Source organism: Ambystoma mexicanum, chromosome 14, assembly GCF_040938575.1.
Source record: "Ambystoma mexicanum isolate Mex_15411 chromosome 14, UKY_AmexF1_1, whole genome shotgun sequence".
Classification (NCBI taxonomy): domain Eukaryota; kingdom Metazoa; phylum Chordata; class Amphibia; order Caudata; family Ambystomatidae; genus Ambystoma; species Ambystoma mexicanum.
In genome coordinates this window covers 594,052,131-594,077,349 of record NC_090940.1, presented here as the reverse complement: position 1 = coordinate 594,077,349, position 25,219 = coordinate 594,052,131, and the positions used below count along the sequence as shown (strand labels likewise).

Genomic DNA, 25,219 nt, shown 5'->3' with positions numbered 1-25,219 from the left:
CACAATCAGATGTTAGATTTGTGCTCAGTCCACCTGAGTTTGGCCTTCCTTGTTGTTAAACCTACATAAAATAGCCCACATGGACATTTGATTCCGTAAATCACATTACTTGTGTCACAGTATGTCTTGGGGAAATTGTTTTGCCAGTATAAGGATGATTAATACTGGAACCTTTAATCACATTATAACAGTGTTGACAGTTATTACAGGGTAAAGTACCCGAAGAGACAACAGATGGTTGGTAGTAACTACAAATTCTCTAACAGATTTACTCTTTCTGTATGCAAATGTTGGTTCAGTTGCAAACAAATGCGTTAGTAACGGATCAATTTTTAGCATTTGCCAATTTCTTTTGCCTATTTTTTTGATTTTTTAGCTCTGCTGAGAGTATGTCGCCACAGACACCATTGCATCTGAATCAGCCTTAGGTGATTGCTCCAATGTTTGAGCTCTCGAGATTGTTGAGGCCTTCATTAAGGCCATTCCTAGTTTGTTTCCTAGTGCGTTTCCAGAATAACCTCTTTTGATAAATTTGTCTTTTAATTTGTTACATTGACTGATATTACGAGTTTGCCCATACTTCTATTGGTATTACCATACAACACATTTATCGCTGCCGCCACTCTGTCTCCCAGAATTACTGCCAGATAACAAGTGAATTTAAGGCAGTGTAAGTACCCATTCAGGCAGTCCATTGTCGATTTGGAGTAATTAACACAGGTGTCAATTCCATTTGCGGTAATTCTGCCAAGCACTGCTGTTAAAGGACTTGACTGGTGGTAAATTCTCCACTTTAATGCTAACTCAGAATTTGTCAGTGCGGTAAAACTGGTGATAATTCTGTGTATCCAAAAAATGGTCATAATTAAATTACTGCTAAAATGTTACTGTACCGCCAAACTCATGATGTAGCCCTATCTATGATTATCATGGGGGAACCCGTTAGATGGTTATTTGTGGGTAACACATGTATGTATGAGGATTGTGATTATCATAACTGAATCTTAATTAGAAAACCTTTCTTTTCTTGTTCAAAAGGTGGGAGAAATCAAGGCCCATGCTGCAGAGTGGAAAGCCAACGTGACTGCCGAGTTCCGGGAAACCAGGCGGAGGCTGAGTGTGGAGATACATGATAAGCTTCAGAGGGCAGCTACTATCCGGAGCATGGAGCGCCGGCGGCTGGGCCTAGACCAACGGGCACACTCGCTTGACATGCTTTCTCCAGAGAAGCGTTCAGTCTTTGCCGAGTTGGAGACCGGACGCTTTAAAGCAGCGTCTCAGGAAAGCATCAACAACCGGCCCAACAACTTACGGCTGAAAGGGACAGAGCAGCTGAACAAGCACGGGCAAGGCGCCTCAGAGGACAATATCATCAACAAGTTTGGCTCAAACTCTGTGAAGCTCACCAAAAGGAAAAACAAGGACCTGAAGAAGAACATCCCTGAGGATGTGCGGAAAATCTACGAGACTTTCCGTAACTTTGAGGAGAACAGAGAGGATGAGGAGAACGGGAAGATATGCAATTCGGAGACCGCCATCTTGTCAGACTTCATCGAGCAGTCGGAGATGGAGAACGGGACTCTCCCCAACGAAACCAAAGAGGGGGTACATGAGAACAAAGGATTACTTGAAGACAAAAACTAAATGCAAAAAGAGGCCAGAATTCATGAACTAATTCTAGCCTTTTAAAAAAAATATGAACAGACGTGCCTTACACTTCTAACTCAATTTGCATTCATGTAGTAGTGAATGATTTTTCACTGTGCCATACTGTTAATGACTGATGGCTTTCTCTGCCAACGTGTTTCATAAGCAATGCAGAGACAAAGGAAGGTCAGCACACAATCATCAAGGCTATTTTATGGGCAGCTGCATACCGCATCTCCTTCACTTCCCATTGACACACAGTCCCACTCCTTAAATTTTCCAACGGTTATTTTCTTTCCGTAATTCTTGCACTAACCTACAAAGTGTTCTGAAGATCTAGTTTGGAGCTCTACGGGACATGAATCCTACTGGCTTCTTGTATCCCAAATTTTCCAAGTTATTTGAGCCCAGGATGCATGAGATCCGTCAATCTTTCCCAGGAGTAAAAGGCTTTGAGAGAAGAGCCTCCACGCTCATAAAAACATGATCACAAATGCATGAGTGTAGGTCGGCCATTTTATATTGAAATAGTCTTATACCCCAGTTGGCTAATTCTCAATGAACTAGAGGCGCACTAAAATGTATGCACCATCCTAGCTACATTTTATAAGTATTATGATATTTGACCAACTTTTGAGTTAAAGAATACTGATTAAATACAAATCTCCGATGGGTAAAGAGTTGTGTTGGTTTCCAGCTACAAAAATGTGGGCTGCACTCGCTTTCATTCCCCGGGATCTACTATTTTGGGGTATTTCCCATAAAGCCCTGCTTAGAGGGGCTGCAGTGAGGAAATCTATGTCAGTCCCATGCATTTTATGCATCCAACAACTATGTGCGTATCATTCATAATGATTAGAAAAGGCAGGCTCAACATGGCTCTTAATGTATGCTCTATTTTATGGGTAGTTCGGCTCCAGTCTTTAAGTTGGGGACCCAAGACTTGACAGAGCAAGTGGGTTTGTCCCGGCCATTCAGAGTTTAGAAAAAAGATGGATAGTTAACATCACGGAGACTGACTTTTGTAGCCTGTTTGGAAATCTAGTGTGGTTCAGAGTATTTGTGGAAGCAATACATTGGTTGGACTAAGAGATGGCAACAGTGACCAGTGTAAAAATTGAATTGTTGGCAGTTTGCAAAACAAACAAAATATATTTAGGAGTGTTTTGAAGGTGCTTGAACAATAGAGAGGGATAAATTAGGCATTTGTGCTAAAAGTTTGGGTGAATGGAAGAAAGTAGGCAGCAAATTCAGGAAGAGAATAAGGGCCGGTAAGATGGAAAAATTGGCATATTGCGGGGCACTGGACATTGTGCGTTGAAATATTTGTGATGATGTGCGAGCTGTGGCTGCGGGGTCACAACATGTTGGAGCTGAGAGAAAGGCTAGTGAGGCTCTAAATGATGAAAGAGGATCCCTTTCCTACACAATTGCTTAGTCAGCTAATGAATGTACAATAGGACATTGGCTGAAATGAGTACTGCCATTCAGAATGTCTTGGATCCATTTTATCCTTCCACTCAAATTCCAAGTTTGGATACTTTTATTTGACTAACCGAAAAACATATGGGGAGATGAAACAAGGCATTAGCTTTCGAAGTCCTACGGATTTCTTCATCAGATGGTGGTGACTGTTCTTTGCACACACTTCCACGTAAAATCAGACCGGCACTATTGCAGACTTTCCACTCATGCAGAGGCATGCTTTCACTACTCATGAGATAAACCAATGGCCGGTGGTTCTCTTGCAACCCGGAGGCAGAACTTTAAAATCCAACATGTGTTGGATGGTTACCGCAGTGAAATGCAATGGGTGAGCCGCTATGGCAATGCATCGAGAGGTTCATCTCCAGGGGGAGTGCGGCTGATATGGGATATCATTCCTGCAAAAGAGAAATATTTTTTTTCGGCAGAGACTAAACAAAGAAATTGCATATCTTATCAACAAGCAAATTTAGCCTTCTATCGATAACCAGTAAATCGGTACGGCAGAAGAATAGCGATGCAAGATTGACTTTTATGCTGGCACGTGAATGTTGTCTTTAATTGTTGTTTAGAAGACATATCATCGGTCGGGTCTCCAACAGGTCGGCCCTGGAAACCACTGCCAGCTGGCAACTTGCAGCTGGCATGACACACACATCAGCAAACTTCTTCGCCCGTGACTCTGTGATCGCGCGCAATCTTGAATAACCCTACACGTAATATTTTAACCAATGAAATTAGTGAACGTCAAACCTAAACTTGCAAATACTCTATAATGAATACAAATTAAAAAAAACACTTCAAGATATAATGGACATGTTTTGAAAAAAGAAAATTAGAGCAAACAATGGATGCATTTAAAAGGGGATTTTAAAAGGCAAAAAAGGGGTTGTTTGCTTCATCAAAAAAATAACATGAACAAATATGTATTGAAGACAATTTATATCGCTGAAGGAATTTCAGTTTTTATGCTGTAAACAAACAAAAAAATCAAAATGCTAGCTCGCCACGTGCATGAGGCCTGGTCTGGCCTGCCATTCCCTTCATGCTAAACCTGAGTTTTCACCTCGACTTAAAGCATTGTGATGACAGACATAAGCAATGCAAGTTTCTCAGGGCATGGTGTCCCGATGGAGGATTTTCGATGTTAGTTTGACGAGGAATTCATTCTGCCCACACACAAATGCTCAAAAATAATTAAAAAAAAGATAAAGTTTGTGTGATATGTTTAAAGTGCTTACTGCTTAAGTGCCATCCTATTTTGTACCTTTTTTAAAAAAAATATTTTGGATATTTTACTTTGCATTCCCTTGTTTGCACAGCTCTCCGGAGGACCTCTCCTCCGCTCTGATATTCAAGCAGCTCAAAAAGGTTAATTCAATTGCAAACAATAAAAAAAAGAAAAAATCGTGAATATGTGATGTTTTGAATCTCTTGCCCTCCGACAGAGTGCCCTTCCAATCGCGGGATAAGGGTCAAAAGCCGGAGTCGCTGAAGAGCACTCATGTTTTTTATAAATCGATATTTGAATGCTGTTTTTTTCAGTCTGACAATTAAAACTTTTAGCAAACAAAGTCTCTATAAATGTTTATGTACAAAGGGCCTGAGATTTATTGGCGAGTTATAGTTTAATGGGAAGGGTTGTTAGTGCACACCTATATATATCAATCTGTTGTAAGTAAGTTAAAAAGTATAATTGCGATTTCAGGTGCAGGGGAGGAAAAGTGACCATGACACAAGATCACAAAATTGAAGAAGAAAGTAGTCCAATCTATGGACTCTCCCATCCTCTGCACACTTTAATGCTGTGAAACAGCCAACATTTTACACAAAGATCAATCAGCCATGTAAAGGTTTCAGACAAATGATCGGCAACGAGTAATAAAAAGAGTGAAGATCATTTAAGGGCTTCAATTTCTTCTGGAGGTCAAACAATCTGAATTGAGCTTGACGCGTTTCGGGGTGAAGACCCCTTCTTCAAGAGCAAATCCTACTGCAAGAAAATCCAAAACAAACTTGCACAATCTGAATTCAAATTCATGTCAAAAATGGTTTCATTTGCACAATCTTTAGCCATGGAAACTCCGGAGCCCACAGTGCACATATTGTGCATATAGTCTTATTCTAGGTAGTGCAGAGAGTACAAGTAATCCAATTATATACCAAAGAGCAACTAGATGTGTCCATATGTTTTTTAAAAAGACAGATTCTGTATACCCCTCACCTCCCACGTGTGGCATTCTAAGGTCATGCATATTGTGAGTGGCCATGATGGAAAAGGCCAACTAGAAGGGACCTACCTGGCCTCAGAGTCAAATGACAGTCAAACGAATATAGCGGGCGTAATCAAATATAGACAGCAATCTATAGGCAATATGTGAGAAATAAAATGAGAGCAAAGTCGTTACGACCTGATAACAAGCTGTTCAAAGAGTTATTCTGCCCAACAATAGAGATACAGCACTAACCTTGTCCATTTACACTTAAAAGACACTCTCCTCTAAGTTCCCTGAACATTTAAGTTGCTTTCTGAAGTTGCTGGCTTACAATGGACGTCAACTGAACGTACACACTTCTTTACTTCTCTCTAGAACCTATGTAAATAGATTTCAGCCGAGATATTTAAGAGCGGAACAACCGCATTGAGTCATTTCCCATCAAATTGTGTTAAAAGGTAGACTTACCCTGTTACAGAGTGATCTGATCTACGTGTGCGCCATGGAAATGTGTAGGAAACCGCGTTCTATCTAGTAAACCCGGAAGCTGGGCATTGACTGTGAGTGTGTCCCTCTAAATGTAACATGAGCAAAATAGAAAATGGACAATCCACGTAAGCGTTAACACCTCGCCATATTGGGAGGGTATAGCCGCTGTAGATATAATCAGAACTCACTCTCGCTATGATGTTATAGACACTCCCCTACCGATTATAAGGGTGGCGTATAACAGCATACGTATCAAATGTAAGCCCACCTTTGGCTCTTTGGATATTACACACACGTGGCATAAATACCTAAGTAACATTAAAGAGTGGATTGATCTGCTATGAATATTCATCCCCATTCCCTAATTGGAAAAAATATTGCAAGTCTTCAATGAAATGTACATCCGCATATTTCAATCATACTAGGATGTTATAATGCTTAAATTCTAATACCCAGCTCTACATATGTCGGGAAGACAGTCACTCATACAAACATTCCCAGGGTTACATTCCCCATAGTAATTAGAGTGTCCTTTCTGGATACATTATGTCAAGACTCAAATCTTTTAACTGCTCATTACCGGTTTCTGCAACTGGGATGATGAACATTCTTGTTTCACTTTCTACCACCCATTGGTTCATTATTACAATGGATATACTGTGTCTAACCAGTTTTGACCTTTGGAATCGTTTGCTCGATTGCAATATACTGTTGGGGACTATATATATCAGCACATTATTGTATATGAAGTGTTTGATAAATTGCTACCTATGTCAACTGATGCGGGTGCAAAATGTTAAGAGTCAATGATATCTATTCAGGTTCATTGTTCACTGAAATTCACTAAATGGACTGTCTCTGTATAACTACAGTGTATTTTGACTAGCCATGTCTTATACATATTCGGGTCAAATACAAAGTCTGTAATTGCATCATTGAAACCTGTTACATGCTTTTTAGAATTAGCAGTTAAAGGATTTGAGTCTTGACATAATGTGTCCAGAAAGGACACTCTAATGACTATGGGGAATGTAACCCTGGGAATGTTATGTGAGTGGCCATCTGTCTTCCCGACATATGTAGACCTGGGTTTAGAATTGAAGCATTATAAAATATTAGTATGATTGAAAGATGCGGATGTACATTTCATTGAAGGCTTGCCGTATTTATTCCAATAAGGGAATGGTGATGAATATTCATAGCAGATCAATCCACTCTTTAATGTTACTTAGGTATTTATGCCACGTGTGTGTAATATCCAAAGAGCCAAAGGTGGGCTTACATTTGATACGTATGCTGTTATACGCCACCCTTATAATCGGTAGGGGAGTGTTTATAACATCATAGTGAGAGTGAGTTCTGATTATGGGGCTGATTCATGGATTATTTGCGCCGAAAAAGGGGGATTTGTGCACCTTTCTGCCCGCAAATCCCCATTTGTTAAACAGGGATTTGCGGGCAGAATGGCGCACAAATCCCTGTTTTTCGGCGCAAATAATTCCATGAATCAGCCCCTATATCTACAGCGGCTATACCCTCCCAATATGGCAAGGTGTTAACGCTTACGTGGATTGTCCATTTTCTGTTTTGCTCATGCTATATTTAGAGGGACACACTCATATCAATGCCCAGCTTCCGGGTTTACTAGATAGAACACGGTTTCCTACACATTTCCGTGGCACACTCCGAGATTAGATCACTCTCTAGCAGGGTTACCTTTTAACACAATTTGATGGGCTCAATGCTGTTGTTCCGCTCGTAAACATCTCGGCTGAAATCGATTTACATAGGTTTTAGAGAGAAGTAAAGAAGTGTGTGCATTCGGTTGACGTCCATTGTAAGCCAGCAACTTCAGAAAGCAACTTAAACGTTCAAGGAACTTACAGAGGAGTGGCTTTTAAGCGTAAATGGACAAGGCTAGTGCTGTATCTCTATTGTTGGGCAGAATACCTCTTTGAACAGCTTGTTATCAGGTCTTAACGACTTTGTTCTCGTTTTATTTCTCACATATTGCCTATAGATTGCTGTCTATATTTGATTACGCCCACTATATTCATTTGACTGCCATTTGACTCTGAGGCAAGGTAAGTCCCTTCTAGTTGGCCTTTTCCATCATGGCCACTCACAATATGCATGACCTTAGCATGCCACACGTGGGAGGTGAGGGGTATACAGAATCTGTCTTTTTAAAAAACACATGAACACATCCAGTTACTCTTTGGTATATAATTGGATTGCTTGTACTCTCTGCACTACCTAGAATAAGACTATATGCACAATATGTGCACTGTGGGCTCCGGAGTTTCCATGGCTAAGGATTGTAGAAATGCAACCATTTTTGACATGAATTTGAATTCAGATTGTGTAAGTTTGTTTTGGATTTTCTTGCAGTAGGATTTGCTTTTGAAGAAGGGGTCTTCACCCCGAAACGTGTCAAGCTCAATTCAGATTGTTTGGCCTCTAGAAGAAATTGAAGCCCTTAAATGATCTTTATTGTCTGAAACCATCACATGGCTGATTGATCTTTGTGTAAAATGTTGGCTGTTTCACAGCATGGAAGTGTGCAGAGGATGGGAGAGTCCATAGATTGGACTTTCTTCTTTGAGTTATAGTTTTATGCTAGGCTTCTCCAGCTTCTACATTCCGGACCAGGGGATAGAACCCATGTTCTCACGATGACAGTGTTGGCCCTGATTTACCCCAAGTTGTGCCCCGTTTCCTTCAATATGTGGTCTGGTTTTCAGAGGGGTGAGACAGCAACAGCGTGGAAAGGGAAGTTGAAGTATTAAGTGGGAAGGGGGGCAGTGTTGTGATTGAAATTGTTTTGGTGGCGTCGGAAATGATATATTCATTTATGTGCTTCGCAGCCTTTATGATTCAAACTGAGTGATATCACGAAATTTGCTAAGAGCAACCTATCAGTGGCCATTTCCATTTTCTGTTAATATACTGCGTTTGGGGAATGGGACTATGGGTGGCGGGCATGTTATATCAATGCAGGGGAACCGACGTCACTTGTGCGCAACCTTTCTCCTTTACTGTATACAGGGGTCTGCAAGATGGGTCTCTCTAGATGTTCTGGACTTCGATTCCCATGATCCTTTACCATTGACTATACTTGCCTGGGCTGATGGGAGCTGTATTCCTTAACATTGTGAGAGTTAAGCGGGAGAGTATACTCCTGTATACTGTAGGATCATCATTAGGGTTGCATGCTTGTTACATGAATAACCATTGAACCGTCAAAAGGAAGTGGGTTGCAGCCAAATTAATCTCTAGCAGAACAGGTTTTCAGCCTATGTTGACAAATGTAGGCGTCCACTTTGGCATCTCAAACTAAACACTGATGTTGGCAGACAGTGCAAATATATTAGTGTTTTGATGTCTTAATATCTAACTTTTAAATACTCTTGCTTTCAATGCTGACGCTTAGCGTAACAAGGGATATCATCATAGTGACAGGGTGAAGATGGGTGGAAGTAACATGTTTTATTTTGTATTTATTGTTTAAAGCACAGACCTAGCTCGAGAGGAGCGGAGCGCCATAGAAGGTTTGCGCAGCCAGCGTTTGGGCTGGCATCTTTTAACAGTAGGGCAGTACTGTGACTTGCGTTCTGTTCATCCATTGGAGTCAGTTCATGTCAAGTGCTGCGAAAAAGCCACATTTTGAGAGATTTGCTAAAACTGGGGAACTTTAGGCATTCCAAACCAATACTGGGATTGAGTTCCAGAAGGTGGGTGTGTGACAAGAGAAGGAGTGTCCTCTCTTTGCTAATGTGGTCTGCTCAGCTAAGCAAACAAAAGGAACTGTTTAGGGAAAGTATGTTGTTTGAAACTCTTCCCCTCCTTCTGCTTGCCCTCTCCACACTTCTTAATTTTTAATTAAGGGGGTAAATGCTCCATTACCCTCTTTACCTATTATCACATAGGTCCTCATTACGAGTTTGGCGGTAGCCGTGCTGGTAAAACCGGCACCGCTGCCGCCAAACTTGTGAAATTACCGGCACCCGACAATGGGGACGTACGGGGCATTCCGAACCCGGCGGTAATGGGAATGGGGAGGTTGGATGCACCGGCATCAATCATGAATGGTGCCGGTGCATCCGACGAGTTGTTCTTGCGGGTGCCGGGCTGCCTGCCAGGTCAGACCTGGCGGGCAGAAAGGCACCCACAAGCACAACTCATAGCTTACCGGTGCCATTACTACCATACCGGCAAACTTATAATGAGGCCCATAGTTTTTGTTCTTCAGTATCTGAACACAACACACATACCATTATAATAATAATGTATTTCTTATATAGCGCTACACACCCATAGGTCTCTGAGCGCTGAAATAACAAAAGGCATTATTATCCCTCAGAGTGGTACTCAATTTATAGACCTCGGAAGGATGAAAGGCTGAGTTGACCCTGCCAGGATTTGAACTTGCCACAGCAGGATGCACACAGATACCAGGGGCCAGCACTTCGCTCACTGTCCTATTTGACCGGCAAATATATACATCTTCATTAAGTATTAGGCTTACCGCTGCCCTTAGGGCCACCACATAGAGTTAGAATTCGTACCATATTCTCCACGTCCCGGCCCCATCCACCTACTCACACATATATCCTCCTCTCTCCTGCCGAGTACAGGCCCTGGCACTAACTTACAACTCCTCCATTCCGTCAACGCTGAACCTGATGTCACTCACTGTAAAGGACTGGAGGGGGGTGTCTGTACTTCTGCTCTCTATATGGTAGAGGAGAGGCACAGAGGACCCCAGCCAAGATTCTCTATTATTGGTACGTGGTCGAGCAATCAAGGCCTAGCTTCTCAGGAGGTGATGCAGGCTGGTTCTTAAGTACAGTGTGGTCCCCAAGCACCCACAAAGGTTATTATTATATTATTCAAAGGTATATACAATATCACGATAACTCACTTTGTGCTCAGAAAATCAACAATGGTAAATATACACAGTTCTAAAGTGGTACCACAACGATTATTAGATCTCATTAAAGTGCATCAACTATACTGTCAAACTGTCACACAGATCAATAAAGAGGAAACCAGCAGTAGAGAGAGGAAGGAAAGCAAGATGGTTGAACAAATGGCAGAATACTGGTTGCTACCGTTAAACACAGCTCTGTGTGGAGATCCCCCCACCTGGGCAACCTGTAGAATAAAGATACAAGCCCCGTCCATATATTGTTCACAATAGACTTCCCAATAGTTCTGCAACCCCAAAGTACCTGCCGTTGTAGCGTTTCTCGGCGGGGAATCAACGGCCCTTCTTGAGTGCCCTCCCTTTAAGGCAGGAGTCACGGGTCATCGAACGTCCGACGGAGAACAGGGTGAGCTACAACGGTGAAGTGGCAGCTTCGTTCCTAGCGGTGCTCGTTGACGGGGAAGTGTAAACATCCTGCAAGGAAGAGGCCTGTGGGGCACCTCAGTGTTGATAGTTCTGGACCGCAAAGAGTTTGAAGAACTGTGGCCCAGCAAGGGTGTTGAGTCGTCAGCGTCTCTGTGGCTTTTGGGTGGCGGGAAGCTCCTCGGCGCATCGACGGTCAGGCCTTCTCCAGCAGGATACAGCGGCGACGATGCAGACGAGAGCGTTCTTGGATCAATGAAGATCCTAGGCAAAACGGGAGCACGGCGGCTCCGGTTGGCGACGGCGGTCGGCGACAGTGGTGGACAACAGTCCGGGTGCTTCTCCTTGGGATTCCGCAGCAGTCCCCGTCTCGGGTTGGCAGCCTGTCGAAGGTCTGTCTACCAGGGAGCTTTGGCAAAGATCAGCTGGTGCACGATGGTCCCTCGTAGCTCGGGAAGAGGGCACCTTACCAGGTCCTCTCTGGGTCAGTCCTTGGAGACAGCAGCTTTCAGATTTTGAAGGAGAGCAACAGCAATTCTTCTCATCCAGCAGGGCTTCAAGGTCAAGCTTCACTCCAGTTACTCGTCGTAGTGGACTTCAGCTTCTGAACACGATTCCTAGCAGTGAGAGGTCCCTATATATACTGTTGATCTCCCATTCATTCCGCTGGGTCATACTCAAGCATCCAATCACGACTAAGGGCATTCATGCAGGCAGGCAGCCAATCAGGCACACAGTGCATTCAGGCCTTTCACTTCTCTCCAGACACTCACAACAAGTTATGTGTATTGGGACAAGTACCCAGCCATTCAACACTCCACACTGCATTCATACCGGTTTCGGGCAGGGCTGTCTCAGTCATTGTGTCAAACACCAGATACTAGACACCCACAACACAGAATGCGTATTCACCCAGGTCCCACCCACAGGCTACCCACAACATACGGTCGTTGGGAAGGCTCCAGTCAGTCTGGTCAGCACTTCCCCACATTACCATATATGGAACTTCCACCCAACAGCCAGTCAGGGGGAAGGGACAGAGGCAGGGCTTCCCGGGACTTCGGGAAGATCAAGGTAACAGGCGATGGAAGGCAAGAGGCCATGGGGGCCATTTTGTCTCCATCGGGAATCCTCTGATTCCAATGACAGGGCCTGGGCATCCCAAAATGGAGGATGCTCAGGGCACCAGTCAATTCAGCATGGAGCTGCCACCAGCCCGTACCCACCTCTGTGGGTCACACACAGGTGCCCAAAAACATACACTAGGGGCACAGGGGTGCACCCCTACCCATGGGTGTCATAAGGGTATCCCATGGGTCTGTTCACCAAACCAAAAGAGAGAGCTACACCGCCAGGAGTCCCACATGAACTCCTGCATGGAAAACACAACAGAATACACGATAAAAAGCAGTAAAGGACGAGGATACGGAGGCCCTGTCCCTCCTATGCATTTCCAGCATCACACTCACTGAATCGCTGTCTCTTCTGCATCTTCCTCACCGTCCGCGCAAAAGGTCCCAAAAGTGTGCTCTCTTAATGTTTACCATCACAGCGTCACTGTGTGGGACAATGGTGGGCTAGAATTTCAAAACTTTATTGTGCCAAGATATTATCATGTGACATGCTGACCTTTCGTAATGTTAAAATGTGAACGCTTTCTACATGTCAGGTATATTGGCCATGTGTGTTGCAGAACCAGATATTGCACCCGAGTGAGCCATCAAAAAAAAGGTAGACATTGATGCATGAGGTTATCCACCGAAGGTTATCGATAACTTCACGGTGTGCATTGGGATTTTAAGCATCAAGAAGCTGCTAGGTCTTAATGCTTAAGTTCCTCTCAAAATATGACTCAATGCTTTTTTAGTATGGAGAGTATTCAAAATTATTCTGCATGAGCAGAAGCATAGCGAAAGATAACTGCAAGAGAAATAGATCAATTTAAATGAAAGTCAGAAACCACTCCTGTCAGACAGAGGTCAACAGCTACTGCCCATTCTTTAATTGTTAGCGGGTGATGTCACCTAGCCCTTGAAAGTAGCAAGGGGAGTTAGGCAAGGCTGCGTTTTGGCCCGTCTTTCATTTTGTATTTATATTAATTCTATTATTGACCAGTTAATCATGACCAGCTCTGACCCCTGTGAGCGGTCAGAAATGTGAGGCGGACAACTTTTGAATGAGTTGTCAAAATATGCCATTTTATTAAATCATAAATATTGTCAAACGCTTTACTATGCCTAGTCTGATGTGGATTTCCTGGACTATCAAAATTAAAGAAAAACACTCTAACATAGGATATCTGTCCCTCACACTTAAAGAAATATATGGAAATTCATAATAACATGAGCAATGATATTCACAGTATGTCTTGGTAACGTGGGTGAACTCCCTTCCCCAGGATTCAAGGTAATTCAGTTCAATGTTCAACAAAAAGGGAACAAGGAAATCCAGGTTGTACTACAGTATCAGTTCAGTTCTTGGCTCCCTCAATGTCAAAGTAAGGGTCTGTTAACCAAAGTTCAAACAACAGAAAAGCGTCTTGGTGAAATAAAGACTTTCCACTTCCTCAAAATAGCATCAAAGTCACTCCCAGCCACGATGCTTTGCCACAACATCCATGTGTACAAGAAAAAATACCACAGTTCTTTGTTCGATTAAAGTAGATTTAACTTCTGCAAATGGCAATGAAACACAGTTCTTGGTTAACACTTAGTACATCTCTCTTAGTGACACTTAGATTAGGAGTCACAGTGGGTATCTTTGTCAGAATAGCTTCACGTAATTCCTAATTCCACTTCAGCAACTTTCAACTTTAAGCAACATCTACAAGAGATCACCATGAGGGTCTACTCCTCTGCCTCACTCATACTATTCCACCTTCAACTGTGGTACTGAAGTCTCAAATCTACTGACAACCAAATACACCAACACAGCTTCAGGACTTTGTGACTCTTTTGTAATTCTGACAATATTCACTATTGGGTACTTCAACACCTTCAAGTAGGCATGCACTCTTCCTCTGAATATTCCTTTTCCAGAGGGGCAGCCTCTCTACCACTATTTTCTGTCTGCAACAATCTACTACAACAGCTTCAATACTGTGTAATTTTGAACAGTTTTCAGATAGAACAAGATTCACTGTCTGGTACTTCCACACCTTCAAGTAGGCAAGGCACTCTTGCTCTGAACCTTCGTTTTCTTCCTCTGAACCTTCCTTTTCCAGAGGGGCAGCGTCTTTGCCACTCTTGTCTGCACCAAACAACAACCTAGAATTGCCTTTAGGACATACTTCTCTCCTCTTCCTATTGGCTTTGGCAATGTAGGTTGTATCAACTTTGAAGAACAATTAATGGTAGCACGCTTCCCTTCCCCGGCCTTGCCTTAGTTATCCCTCTGCCTACTGTTAGCCAGACTAATTACTCAGAAGCTTTGTTGCCACTCTCTTGGCTTCAGGTAATGCTTGCACACACTGGTCTTAGGAAATGCTGATGTTCTATTTAGTTCAATGTAATGTTTAAATTGTTTTTAGTCACTTGGAAAGGCTGGCTCCAGTCTTAATCAGGGAAGTACCTTGTTCGCTCTTGGCTTGGGCAATGCTTGCTCTCTCCAACTTAAAAATAACAATGTTTAGACACTTGGATTCTCTTGGTATAATTGTTGACTGCTTTAACACAAGATTCACAGGTCACTCTTCCTTTTAGCATCTTCATTGGGCACATCCAGCCACTCCTTTGGGTGCTTTTCAAATGTTTAAGTTCAACAGTCGTGTTTCCATGCGCTTTCTCTTTACATGCGTGAAGAGAGAATACATGTTCACACACGAGTGCTACAATTCATGTGTTCCATTGTTAAAGACTCAATACTTCACTTTCATCACTTCTACTCTTACACAAGTGCTTATTTAACTGGATACTGTTGCCGGTAGTCGTCACGCAAGGACACAGAACTGCTGGTTAAACTCACTGGCTTCTGTGTTCCTTTCTCTACGGCCTGCACTACTTCTATGACTTCTGGCTTCACTCTGGACCCACACCCTTGCTCGCTGAAGGCGTCTTCGGTCTGGTCATGTACATTCGGAGCCCCTCTTGCTCCTGACTCTTTCGACTACCAAGCAACTTTGGGTCACGGTCTCCAACACGCTTCCTGCGGCACAATTTCTGCAATTAGGCTCACATGTGGATAGGAAGTCTTCCTTCACGCCTTGCCCTGCGCAGCCTCTGCACATTAGAGTCTGGGAGAACAAGACCCTCACAGGACAAGCGGGTGAAATCTGCTGTATCAAAGTCCCAGTGTCCCTTCAGTTCTCTCACTTCTGCCTGGATTGCCAACACCGTGCCTTTCTCCTTCTGCTTCTGCCACTGCTGCATACACACCAGACATAGTTCCAGCTTCTTCCTATTGCCTGCATCTGAGGGGGCTTTTTAAGCCTCTCTGCTTCCATCAAGTGTGGGCTATCAGGCTTAATTCCCTGACTACTGCTACCACATGTCTCTTCAGCCCTCTTTCTCGTGCCAGTACTTATAGGATTATGGGACTTTGTCAGCCAAATTGAGTCTTATTTACCACTGCTTAGTTTAAAGGGTATATTTGCTTCCCTTAACAGTATTCAGGGATGAACCATCAGAATTCAATGATGCAGAGGAAGACATGTTGGTTATGGCAACATTTTTAAATTCCCTTCCTTTATTGCTTTGGGAGTAAGACAGATTTGTATCCTCAAGTGCCTTGAATGGTGTTTCTGTTCTTAGGGTTTATAGTGGTTTTATGTCCCTTGTGCCTATAGCCACAGATTTTACATGTGGTTCAGATACATCATAACGACAATAAGCCATTACATGCTTTGGTAATTTTAATAGGTTCTCCCATTTAAAGGACAAATACTGTGTCTCACCCCTTGGGATCTCCTCACCACCCTGGGCCTTGTCTCCTCCCGCAGTACAGCACCACCAGGGTTAGGATAAGGAAGTGTCTTCCTTGGCCTGGCTACCTGAGAGGAGACTTTAGGCAGGTGTGTAGTGAGGGATCCATAGGGTTCATCACACTCCCCTATGCTGGGGAATGAAAACATACCGGCCCTCTTTTTTGCGGACGAGGCAGTATTGTTGTCCACAGCTCCATCTGGGCTGGGCTTAGCCCTATATTGCTTTGCAAAGAAATGTGACGATCTGGGGCTGGAAATCAACGTCAGCAAGAGCAGGTGTATGGATTTTAGCCCCAGAAACTCTAAATGCAAAGCATTGTGCTTACGTATAGGGCATCGACTTAGAACAAGTGCCTTGGTACAATTATTTGGGCATATGCTTTACAAGCAACCTAGGAGGGGTCCATCAGCTGCTAAATGCTAAGACTGCTTTGGAAACGAATAGTGGTGCTCTGAAAATATTTTACTTCAATCATGGTGGGGGCGCCACTAAACAGTTTTACAAATGTATCAGATGCAGGTGAGGCAACAGCCCTGTATTGCTCAGACATTTGGGGCTATGTTAACACCTGCCCACTGTCTGTAATTGAAAACATTCTTTTGTTTCCCTAAAGTTCAGCAGTACACATGGAATGCGACTTGAGTCCCATTGTCAAGGAGGCAGGGAGGTGACCTATGTATTGGTTACGAATTTGGGGCAACCCAGGTTTAGCCAAATTGCAGGAATCCCTGGTACATGTGATGTCCATTGGGGGTGGAGGTAAAATCCCTTGGTTCATACACATTATAAAAATGGCTTCTACAATTGGGGATGCGTTGGAATAGGGAAGAACCAACAACTATTACAAGGGAATTAAAATAAAGAGCGAGAATGGCCTACAGCAGCCTTAAAAGGAGTAGGATGATGACCATGCGCTAAACCCTGGCCCATGGGGTAGAATATCTGAACTCCAAAAAAATGCCTGGTTACGAAACATCTTTACGTAATCATTCTGGCATATGCGAGGGCATTGTACATAGAATTTCGAATTGGTTGTTCACATCTGTGGACTGTGACGAATCCTACAGAGTCGTCAAGAAAACCTTACCTAAAGTCTCCTCTCAGGTGGCCAGGGAAAGGCAGATGCTCTCTGATCCTGACCCTGGGGGTGTTGTTAGCCAGGAGGATCACCTGGGAGGAGAAGGGTCACAGGGAAAAAGGACTTCATAGGATGAGACGCTGTATTTGTCTACCTCCAGGAAGGGAATACCGTTGATGTCAGTGTATGTAATGGCATGTTGCCAAAGAGACTGGTTGTGTCCTAACGTTAATTATAGCCATGTGAGGGAAGAAAATTGTAGCCGGTCATGTATTAAGGGTAAGAAAAGCCCTTACTGAAATTAGAACACTCCCAGAAATAGGAAATCCTGTGAGTCTCAGGAAAGCTTGCAAAGAGGTCTTTAAAATCGACCAATCTGAAATTGGAAAAAACTCAATCCTCTGTAAAGCCAAATATGCCTTTTTATCCTTGTGATAATCATTTTAGAAATATGCTTAAGGAGAAAAGGAACTTGATGAGGAAAATATTATTAAAAGAACTGACTTTTGTTATAGGGACTTCAAGTCCCAGAATTCCCAGAGTACTGGAATGAAGAAGAGGGCTGCAGAGTGTAAGGAACTCATGGCGGCAACACTAAAGACAGACACAAGTGAACATAGTTCAAGGGTGGTTATTAAACTGTAGATGCGGGTTGGAGAAACGCCTAATCTAAGCCTAAATTTAAGATGGGAGCAAGCTACGACCATCAAATAATAATAAGGAAGTCATAGTGGAGTCTTGTCAAATAAAATGGCCTATACTAAGTAAAACCTATTGCCGATCCTTATGCTAAATACAAACAAGGAGTATGGGATAGAATTCACAGGAAAGAAAGAAAGAAGTGTTCACAAATAATACATCAGGATTCGGTAGTTGGGTCTCCCTTCCTCACGTTTTGAGCACGGGAAAAGGTAGGACTCTGTAGAACAGCACACGCTTGAGCTTTCCCAGCACGAGCTAACAGTTCTGCTCTCAGTTTATCAGGGCCTTGGTGGTTAAGTCTGTTTTCTACAAAAAGTCTCTTGCTTCCGAGGACCTGATGTCTTCAACAAAATAATAAATAAAACGTTCCTTTCTGCTGGATCCCCCTCTTCTGTGCACAGATTCACAAACAGTTCACAATGATATCAGGACCTTCGATAGTTAAATTATCTCGTTTCTGAGGGCCTGATAGGCTCAACGCACTACAACAAAAAGTTAAACAAAAGTTATTTTCCGGTTGAACTTTGGGTGATGCTTCCTCACCCTGAGATCTCCCTCTTCCGATCTCAGACCCCGGCTCGATTGTTATCCTCCCTTTGCCAAGTTCACTATGGCTTTCACTACAATCTTCATCTATAACACTCACGAATCTTAATCTATTTTTAAACAGTTCACTGTGAACATCCTCAGCCAGGTTCACTCATGTCGGCACACTGTTAATCGGGTCTTCAGACTTTGCCCCTTTCTATCGGCATCCCTAGGGCAGGTTCACTGTTGCCAACATTTCGATATGGGATTTGCTTCCCTTTGCTTTCTCAATCATCTGTCAGTCTAAGGCTTCCTATTGTACAGACGATTTTACTAGGCCCCTCTATGACCACTTTGACCCCCTTCTCGCCTTTCTCCCAAGGCCTTCTGGTTACGTTAGTTCATTAACAGGGTAATTGCCTAGATGTTAGTCTGTAATCTGAGTAACTGCAAATTAATTAAGAGACACCAGCACAAAGCAAATATATCCCAACGTTTATTTTACACTTAAGTGGGACTCCGGTTCATCTAGAATGGCATACAGTCAGTCATAGAGAAAATTGAGCCAACATATGAGGGACGTGCAGCTTTACGTAGACTTATTGTCAGCCTCGGCTGCACAACAAAAATACATAGCTATGACCTGTGTAATGCAGACATTTGCAGTGCATTCCGCAACATCATCCTTCAGACAATTTACGGTCTCATGGCAGAGCGAAGGAGTTTGTTTTGTCTTTTGCACGTGGTAACATTCCTCGCGCTTCATTATCTATGTTTTGGTTTTGTCTAAAATGTCACTCTGCATCTCAGTCTGGGAGTAGAGGCTTTCAGAAATATATGGCATGAATTGTGCTGCATTTAATGTCTAGTAGCAGAATTATCCTCGCAAAGTGAGGAGCCAGGAACACTCATAACAACCTTTTATCTGCGCTCATGTCTGTGTGTTCAAGGCTTGAAGCTAACTGGTGAATTCAATTAGCTACGCATATTTTACAGAATGCATCCACTGGCCTTTCGGCTGTGCAGGGAACATTATTTTGCAGATCATATGAAAATCGAAAGAGGGAGCAAACTTGATAGCATCATAATTCAATGTGTGCAGCTATGCTAATTCTAATAACACGAAATTGATGCACTTTCACAAACCCTACTTTCAGCCTAGCTAACATATTGAAGTCATAAATTCTCTAATCGCTATATCTTGCATGAGTAAGGTATCTGATTTGTTAATGGAGGAATAGGGTACATGTTTCCATTTACTCAGTGCTCTAGAGCAGCAGTTACCTAATAAAGAACCTACAGTAGGTGTTCACTGTATACAGAAGCAGAAAAACAAAATCACCCCGATAAAAATAGCAAGGGCAGCGAATATCATCAAACCCCAGGTTTTAAGCACATCCAAGCCCATGTTCTAATGCTCCAACCACCTTCATTGGCATGAATTTCAGAACTCCATGTATGCAGTTGTTTGATAGCCTGAAACATAGTAGGGGCGGAGTCAGGTATGAAAACTCAACATGCTGACCTGACCAATTTGCATACACCTCCACGCTCAGCTAAAAGAACATCTAAAGCCATTCTATTCTGAAGAGCAACTAACCTAATTGCTCTTTGTTCCAGAGTCATATTAAACATTATGTCAGTACTTTCATTGATAGTTTTCTCTAATATCCTGGCTAATTTTCTAATATCTCAAGAGTTAATTATCTGTCCCCAAAATGGAATAATGGATTTTGCTGCATCCCCTAATATCTTGAGAGGTGTATCATCATTGATCCCCATCCTAGGGCGAGGTTTCAATATGTCTGATGTGCAAGCTATGTAAAGCCCAGGCAACAGTATTACCAAATAGCATGTTCCCTGCCATTCTTAGTGTAACCATGGATATGCTTGTTTCCCACAGACAAAGTAAATGGATCCTCCAATGTATAAGGGCCTTGTCTGATTCGCCAACATTGCAGGGTGCATACATTTATCATAGGTACCCATATAACGAGAACCTTCTTTCTTTAAACAGAAGGGTACTGTGTCAGGATCATGAATTGATAGTGTAGGATGGTGGAGCTGCTTCCCTATTACGTACTGGGGACATTCTAAATTATATCATGGATTGGTAGGGCAAAATCTTTCATCTGTATATTTGGTAGAGGCAACATTAGTTGTACTCGTATTTGCAATTACAGAGCATCCTTGATGCAGAAATACGTTTTGATCAAATTCATTGATGTTGGTCCCATCAAAGTTACCAGTGGTACTATCATTCCACTTACCAAAGAATATAGCTCTAAAAGAAGCATAACACGCTGTTGACAATGGGAGTGGATAGATGTCCCAGCCTAAACCTTTCTCACTGTGTTGTGGTAGGTGAGAACATACCGAACAATTTGTTCTGTTTAGGATTGCATGTGTATCGTTCATAATGCATAGGAGGGTGTTGTTATGATACCCTCCTCTGTGTTCTTGATCAAGAGGACAAAGTGTATGGGAGTGCACATAAAGAGGAGACAAGGTGGTGGAGCTGTCCGTAGGTAATAATATGATAAGGGGGTGAGAGCTTTCTAAGAACCATAGCACAGGTATCAGTACAAGCATTATAGATGCTACAATAATTATGATTATGTATTTGTCTCTAGTGGACCATACACCTTTTGATTTGTACTCTCCAGTGGCAATATTTTGCATGTCCTCATTTATACGTGCCCCAAACAGAGGCATAGTTTTCAGTGTCTGTTAAGAAGCCTCACTGAAATAGGCTCTATAAGTTCATCCGTGGGTGGCACCTGACCACATGGCCAATCTTGCTCGTAGTCTCCTGTCGTTCGATAAATGTTTCAGTCTTCTCTTCCCAGCCCACCTATTGCATTGGCTTCTTGTGGGTGCAGTATTCTTATCACACTTTCCTAACTTTAAAATATCATCCTCAAACTAATTCCGTCGTCAAAGGTTGTACCTGGTCACTCCAGGCACAGAGTGATCCGTGAACTGTGGATCGATATCCGAAGAAAGTGGTGAAAGTAATGGAAGTGTTGGATGATCAGATTGCTTGTTCTCAGGATCAAGACAAGTATCAGTACAGGTGCCGTCACTGAAAGGCACACTTTTGGTTTCAAGATCTTTGGCCTCCTCCTTCTCCCATTTGTCATAGGGCAAACGCAAAGGCACTCGTTTCAGATGTGCTGCATGGATCCAGTGCTTTTTCCCTGCAACACGAACAGCCATCTAAGTAGCCAGTAGCACCAGATAGGGACCTTTCCAGCGAGCAGCAAGGCAGGTTTTTCATTCAAAGTCCTTAATTAGGACGAAGTCCCCAGGTCGGATGCAGTGACCAGGACCCAAGTATTTCTCAGGCAAAGCTGTACGAACCTGTTGGTGAATCAAACACAGGTTTTGAGTCAATTGATCACACTAATCAGACAATAGTGGATATTCGATGTTTGACAGCTTTTTAGGTTTAGGTGCATTCCATACATTAGCAGGTCTCCCCATAACGATCTCATAGGGAGAAAGTCCTGTTTTTGCTTGTGCTGTGGTTCTCATGGACACTAGAGCTAAGGGTAAAGCATCGGGCCATTTGAGTTTGCTGTGTGCACACACCTTTGCTAGCTTGTTCTTAATGGTGCATTTATGGCATTCAATAAGACCGGCACTCTGAGGATGCCTGCCGGAATTAAATCATTTATCAATCTGTAGCACCTCGCATACCTGTAGTATGACAGCCGCTATTAAGTGAGGTCCATTATCGGACCAAATTACTCTGGGTAATCCAAATCTAGAGAAGTACTCTTTTAACATGATTTTTGCAGTGGCCATGGCAGTATTGTCCTTCAGAGGTAAAGCCTCAACCCATTTACTAAAGGCACATATCACTACTAACACATACTTGTAATTTTGTCAACGCTCCATTTTTATGAAGTCAAAATGAATCACTTCAAATTGCATGGAAGGAGGTCCAAAACTACCTTTAGGTGCTGGTGGTCCCTTTCCATTGTTATGTTGTAGACAAATCATACAGTTCTGAACTAGTCGTTCTGCAATTTTAGGAATATCGTCATTGTTCCAGACTGGGTCTAGATGTTTACAAATGCCTCTGGCACTGATGTGTGCTGGGCCATGTGCCATCGTAACTACAGCGGTTACATAAGCATTGGGCAGCATCCATCTCTGCTTTTCGTGATCGACCCAACAACCCTCATTATCCAACCCTACTGGACCAGAACCCCATAGTTCAATTTCTTCTGCTGTGGCTTCGGCCTGAATTTCTTTCATGCTACTAATCCCTTCTTACATCATCCCAGTCTCAGCAACACACCTAGCAGAGTCTAACACACACATTCTGGACTGCGTGTCTGTGGCATTTTGTTTGGATATTTTGTCTGCGAATGCATTCCCTCCTCCAATATCGTCAGTCACTCTCTGGTGTGCTGTCCATTTCATTAGGGCTAGTTGTTTAGGCAGAGCCAGTGCTGATAACAATTGCACTATCGAAGGACCATGCTGAATTTTTGTACCATGACAAGTAAAAAATCACCTGTCGGCCCATAGCCTCCCAAAGTTGTGAGCTACTCCAAAGGCGTACTGACTGTCAGTATAAACATTTACTCCAAGCCCCTGGGATATCTCACAAGCCCTAGTCAAAGCAATTATTTCTTCAGCTTGAGCTGTGTTGTGAGGAATTTTGCTGCTTTCAATGCCTGTGTCCAAGGTGGTAATTGCATAAGCGGTGGTAGAATTGCCGTCTGGGAGTTTGAAACATGAACCATCGCAAAATAAATCCACGGATGGCAAAGGGGTGTCACTTAAATCAATTCTGCCTTTAGTGTCTTGTTCAGTGACATAAAGACAATCGTGGGTCGTGTCATTAATACTTTCCTCATTTAGAGGAGGTAAAAGTTCATCTGTATTTAAAGAACAGCATTTCTTAATTTTGATGTGGAGTGCAAATAAAATGAGCTCATATCTCGTGAGCCGGGCAGATTTGAGATGCTTTGTTTGCGTTCTATTCAGTAGTATATCTACTGAGTGAGGCACCATCACGATTAAGGAATGACCTAAAACCATACCTTCACATTGTTTTATCGAGGCAGCCGCAGCGGCAGCATTGAGACATTTCGGCAAAGCGCATGCAACAGGGTCTAACATGGAGGAAAAATAGCTGCATGGCCGGCTCCATCCTCCATGTTCCTGTGTCAGGACAGCCAGAGCACATCCATCTCTCTCACGCACAAATAACATTAACTCCCTTTTATAGTTCGGTGTACCCAATACTGGTGCGGAGCATAGAGCTGTTTTGAGCAGATCAAACAACAATCTGTACCCAAGGTAGAGGTCGCAGCACGTCTTTCCTTGTCAATGCCAACAAAGGTTTAATCAAAAGTGAAACATTTGGAATACATTGCCTGCAATAGGAAGCCATTCCGATAAGTGCCCTAACTTCTTTCTGAGTATTTTGTATCACCATATCAGAGAGCTTTGTATTCTTTCAGGTGCAAGGCACCTAGCCTCCTTCGACAGGAGATAGTCTAAATAGGCGACCTCCTGTTGGCAATATTGGAATTTCTTTAAAGAAGCCTTATGGCCATTATCGGCTAATTGTTTTAGTAACAAAATAGTACCCTCTTTACAGCCGCTTTCTGAATCTGCAGCAGTGAGTAAGTCATCAATGTATTGCACAAGTGTGAAAGTGGAAGGTGATTCCAGCATGTCTAGTTGATCCTTGAGGGCCCTACTATAAATGCTAGGACTCTCAGTGTACCCTTGCGGTATTCTGGCAAAAGTGGAAGAGCGTCCCCCGAGAGAAAAGACAAACAAATATCTGCTATCTGGATGAATGGGGATGCTAAAAAATGCATTTTTCAGATCAATTACTGAAAAATGTGTAGCCTTCACCCGAATCATAGTTAGAATGTTAGTGATGTTAGGAACAATGGGAAACTGAGGTGCTACCACCTTGTTAATTGTGCGGAGATCAATAACAAAACAGTATGGTAAAGCATTGTCACCTTTCTTATAAACAGGCAAAACCGGGCTACCAGAAATGTCTTCTATCACACCTTGATGTATTAAATCAGAGACAATACTTTAAAGCGCCTGCTCACCAACAACTGAAACTTCATACTGTGGAATCCGAGGCAATGTAATACCAGTTTTTAAAACAAAACGCACAGGTTCAATGTCCAGAATTCCTACATCATTATCATTTATTGCCCATAAATGTGTAGGTACTTGGTGCAACTCATTGGGTAAAGGAAAAGCCATGAACTGTGAGGTGCAATTCTGCTGGGGAGGGAGAAATGGTCAAGTACACTACATCTGGAGAGCAGTAAATCTGCATGCAATTTTTTCAACAAATTCAATCCCAGCAGATTTTCACTGCAGTTGGTTGTCAATAAAAATTGACATGAGTCAGTGAAAGGGCTCAAAGAAATCGGCACTGGTTTAGAGACCAGACGTACTACTGGAGTACCAGAGAACCCTACTGATACATTCTGTTGCCCTGACAGGCGAATATCTGGAACCTTTGCATGGTCAATAGAGCATTTTTGCGCTCCTGTGTCCACCAAAAATGTGTGCACCCTATCCCCAAGTTTCATTTCTATGTAGGGTCCCTTTTGATCTACGGGGATAGGAATAGGTTCCAGGCCCTGCTTCGGTCTGTCCTAGTGAAACAAAATGTCATTGCATGTGAAATCTTCAGTAAAATATGTGTGTGTAGCATTGTCAAAAACATTTGTATTCATAGCATTTTGCTGCCCATTTTGGTTCCCTGTATTGCCACCTCCTTGTTGGTTCTGGGAAAACT

General features: G+C 42.9%; 1 protein-coding gene across 5 annotated transcripts in view; it reads left to right on the top strand.

Moving 5' to 3' along the window:
- The window catches only part of KCNK10 (potassium two pore domain channel subfamily K member 10), a 387,448-nt gene extending 382,902 nt beyond the window's left edge, over window positions 1-4,546 (top strand). For all 5 annotated transcript variants that reach the window (XM_069637940.1, XM_069637943.1, XM_069637941.1 and 2 more), the window contains one exon: window positions 1,039-4,546. In XM_069637940.1, coding sequence (XP_069494041.1) covers window positions 1,039-1,644 — 606 coding nt within the window. In that variant the 3' untranslated portion in view covers window positions 1,645-4,546. The remainder of the gene's footprint in view (window positions 1-1,038) is intronic.
- Window positions 4,547-25,219: the final 20,673 nt, after the last annotated feature.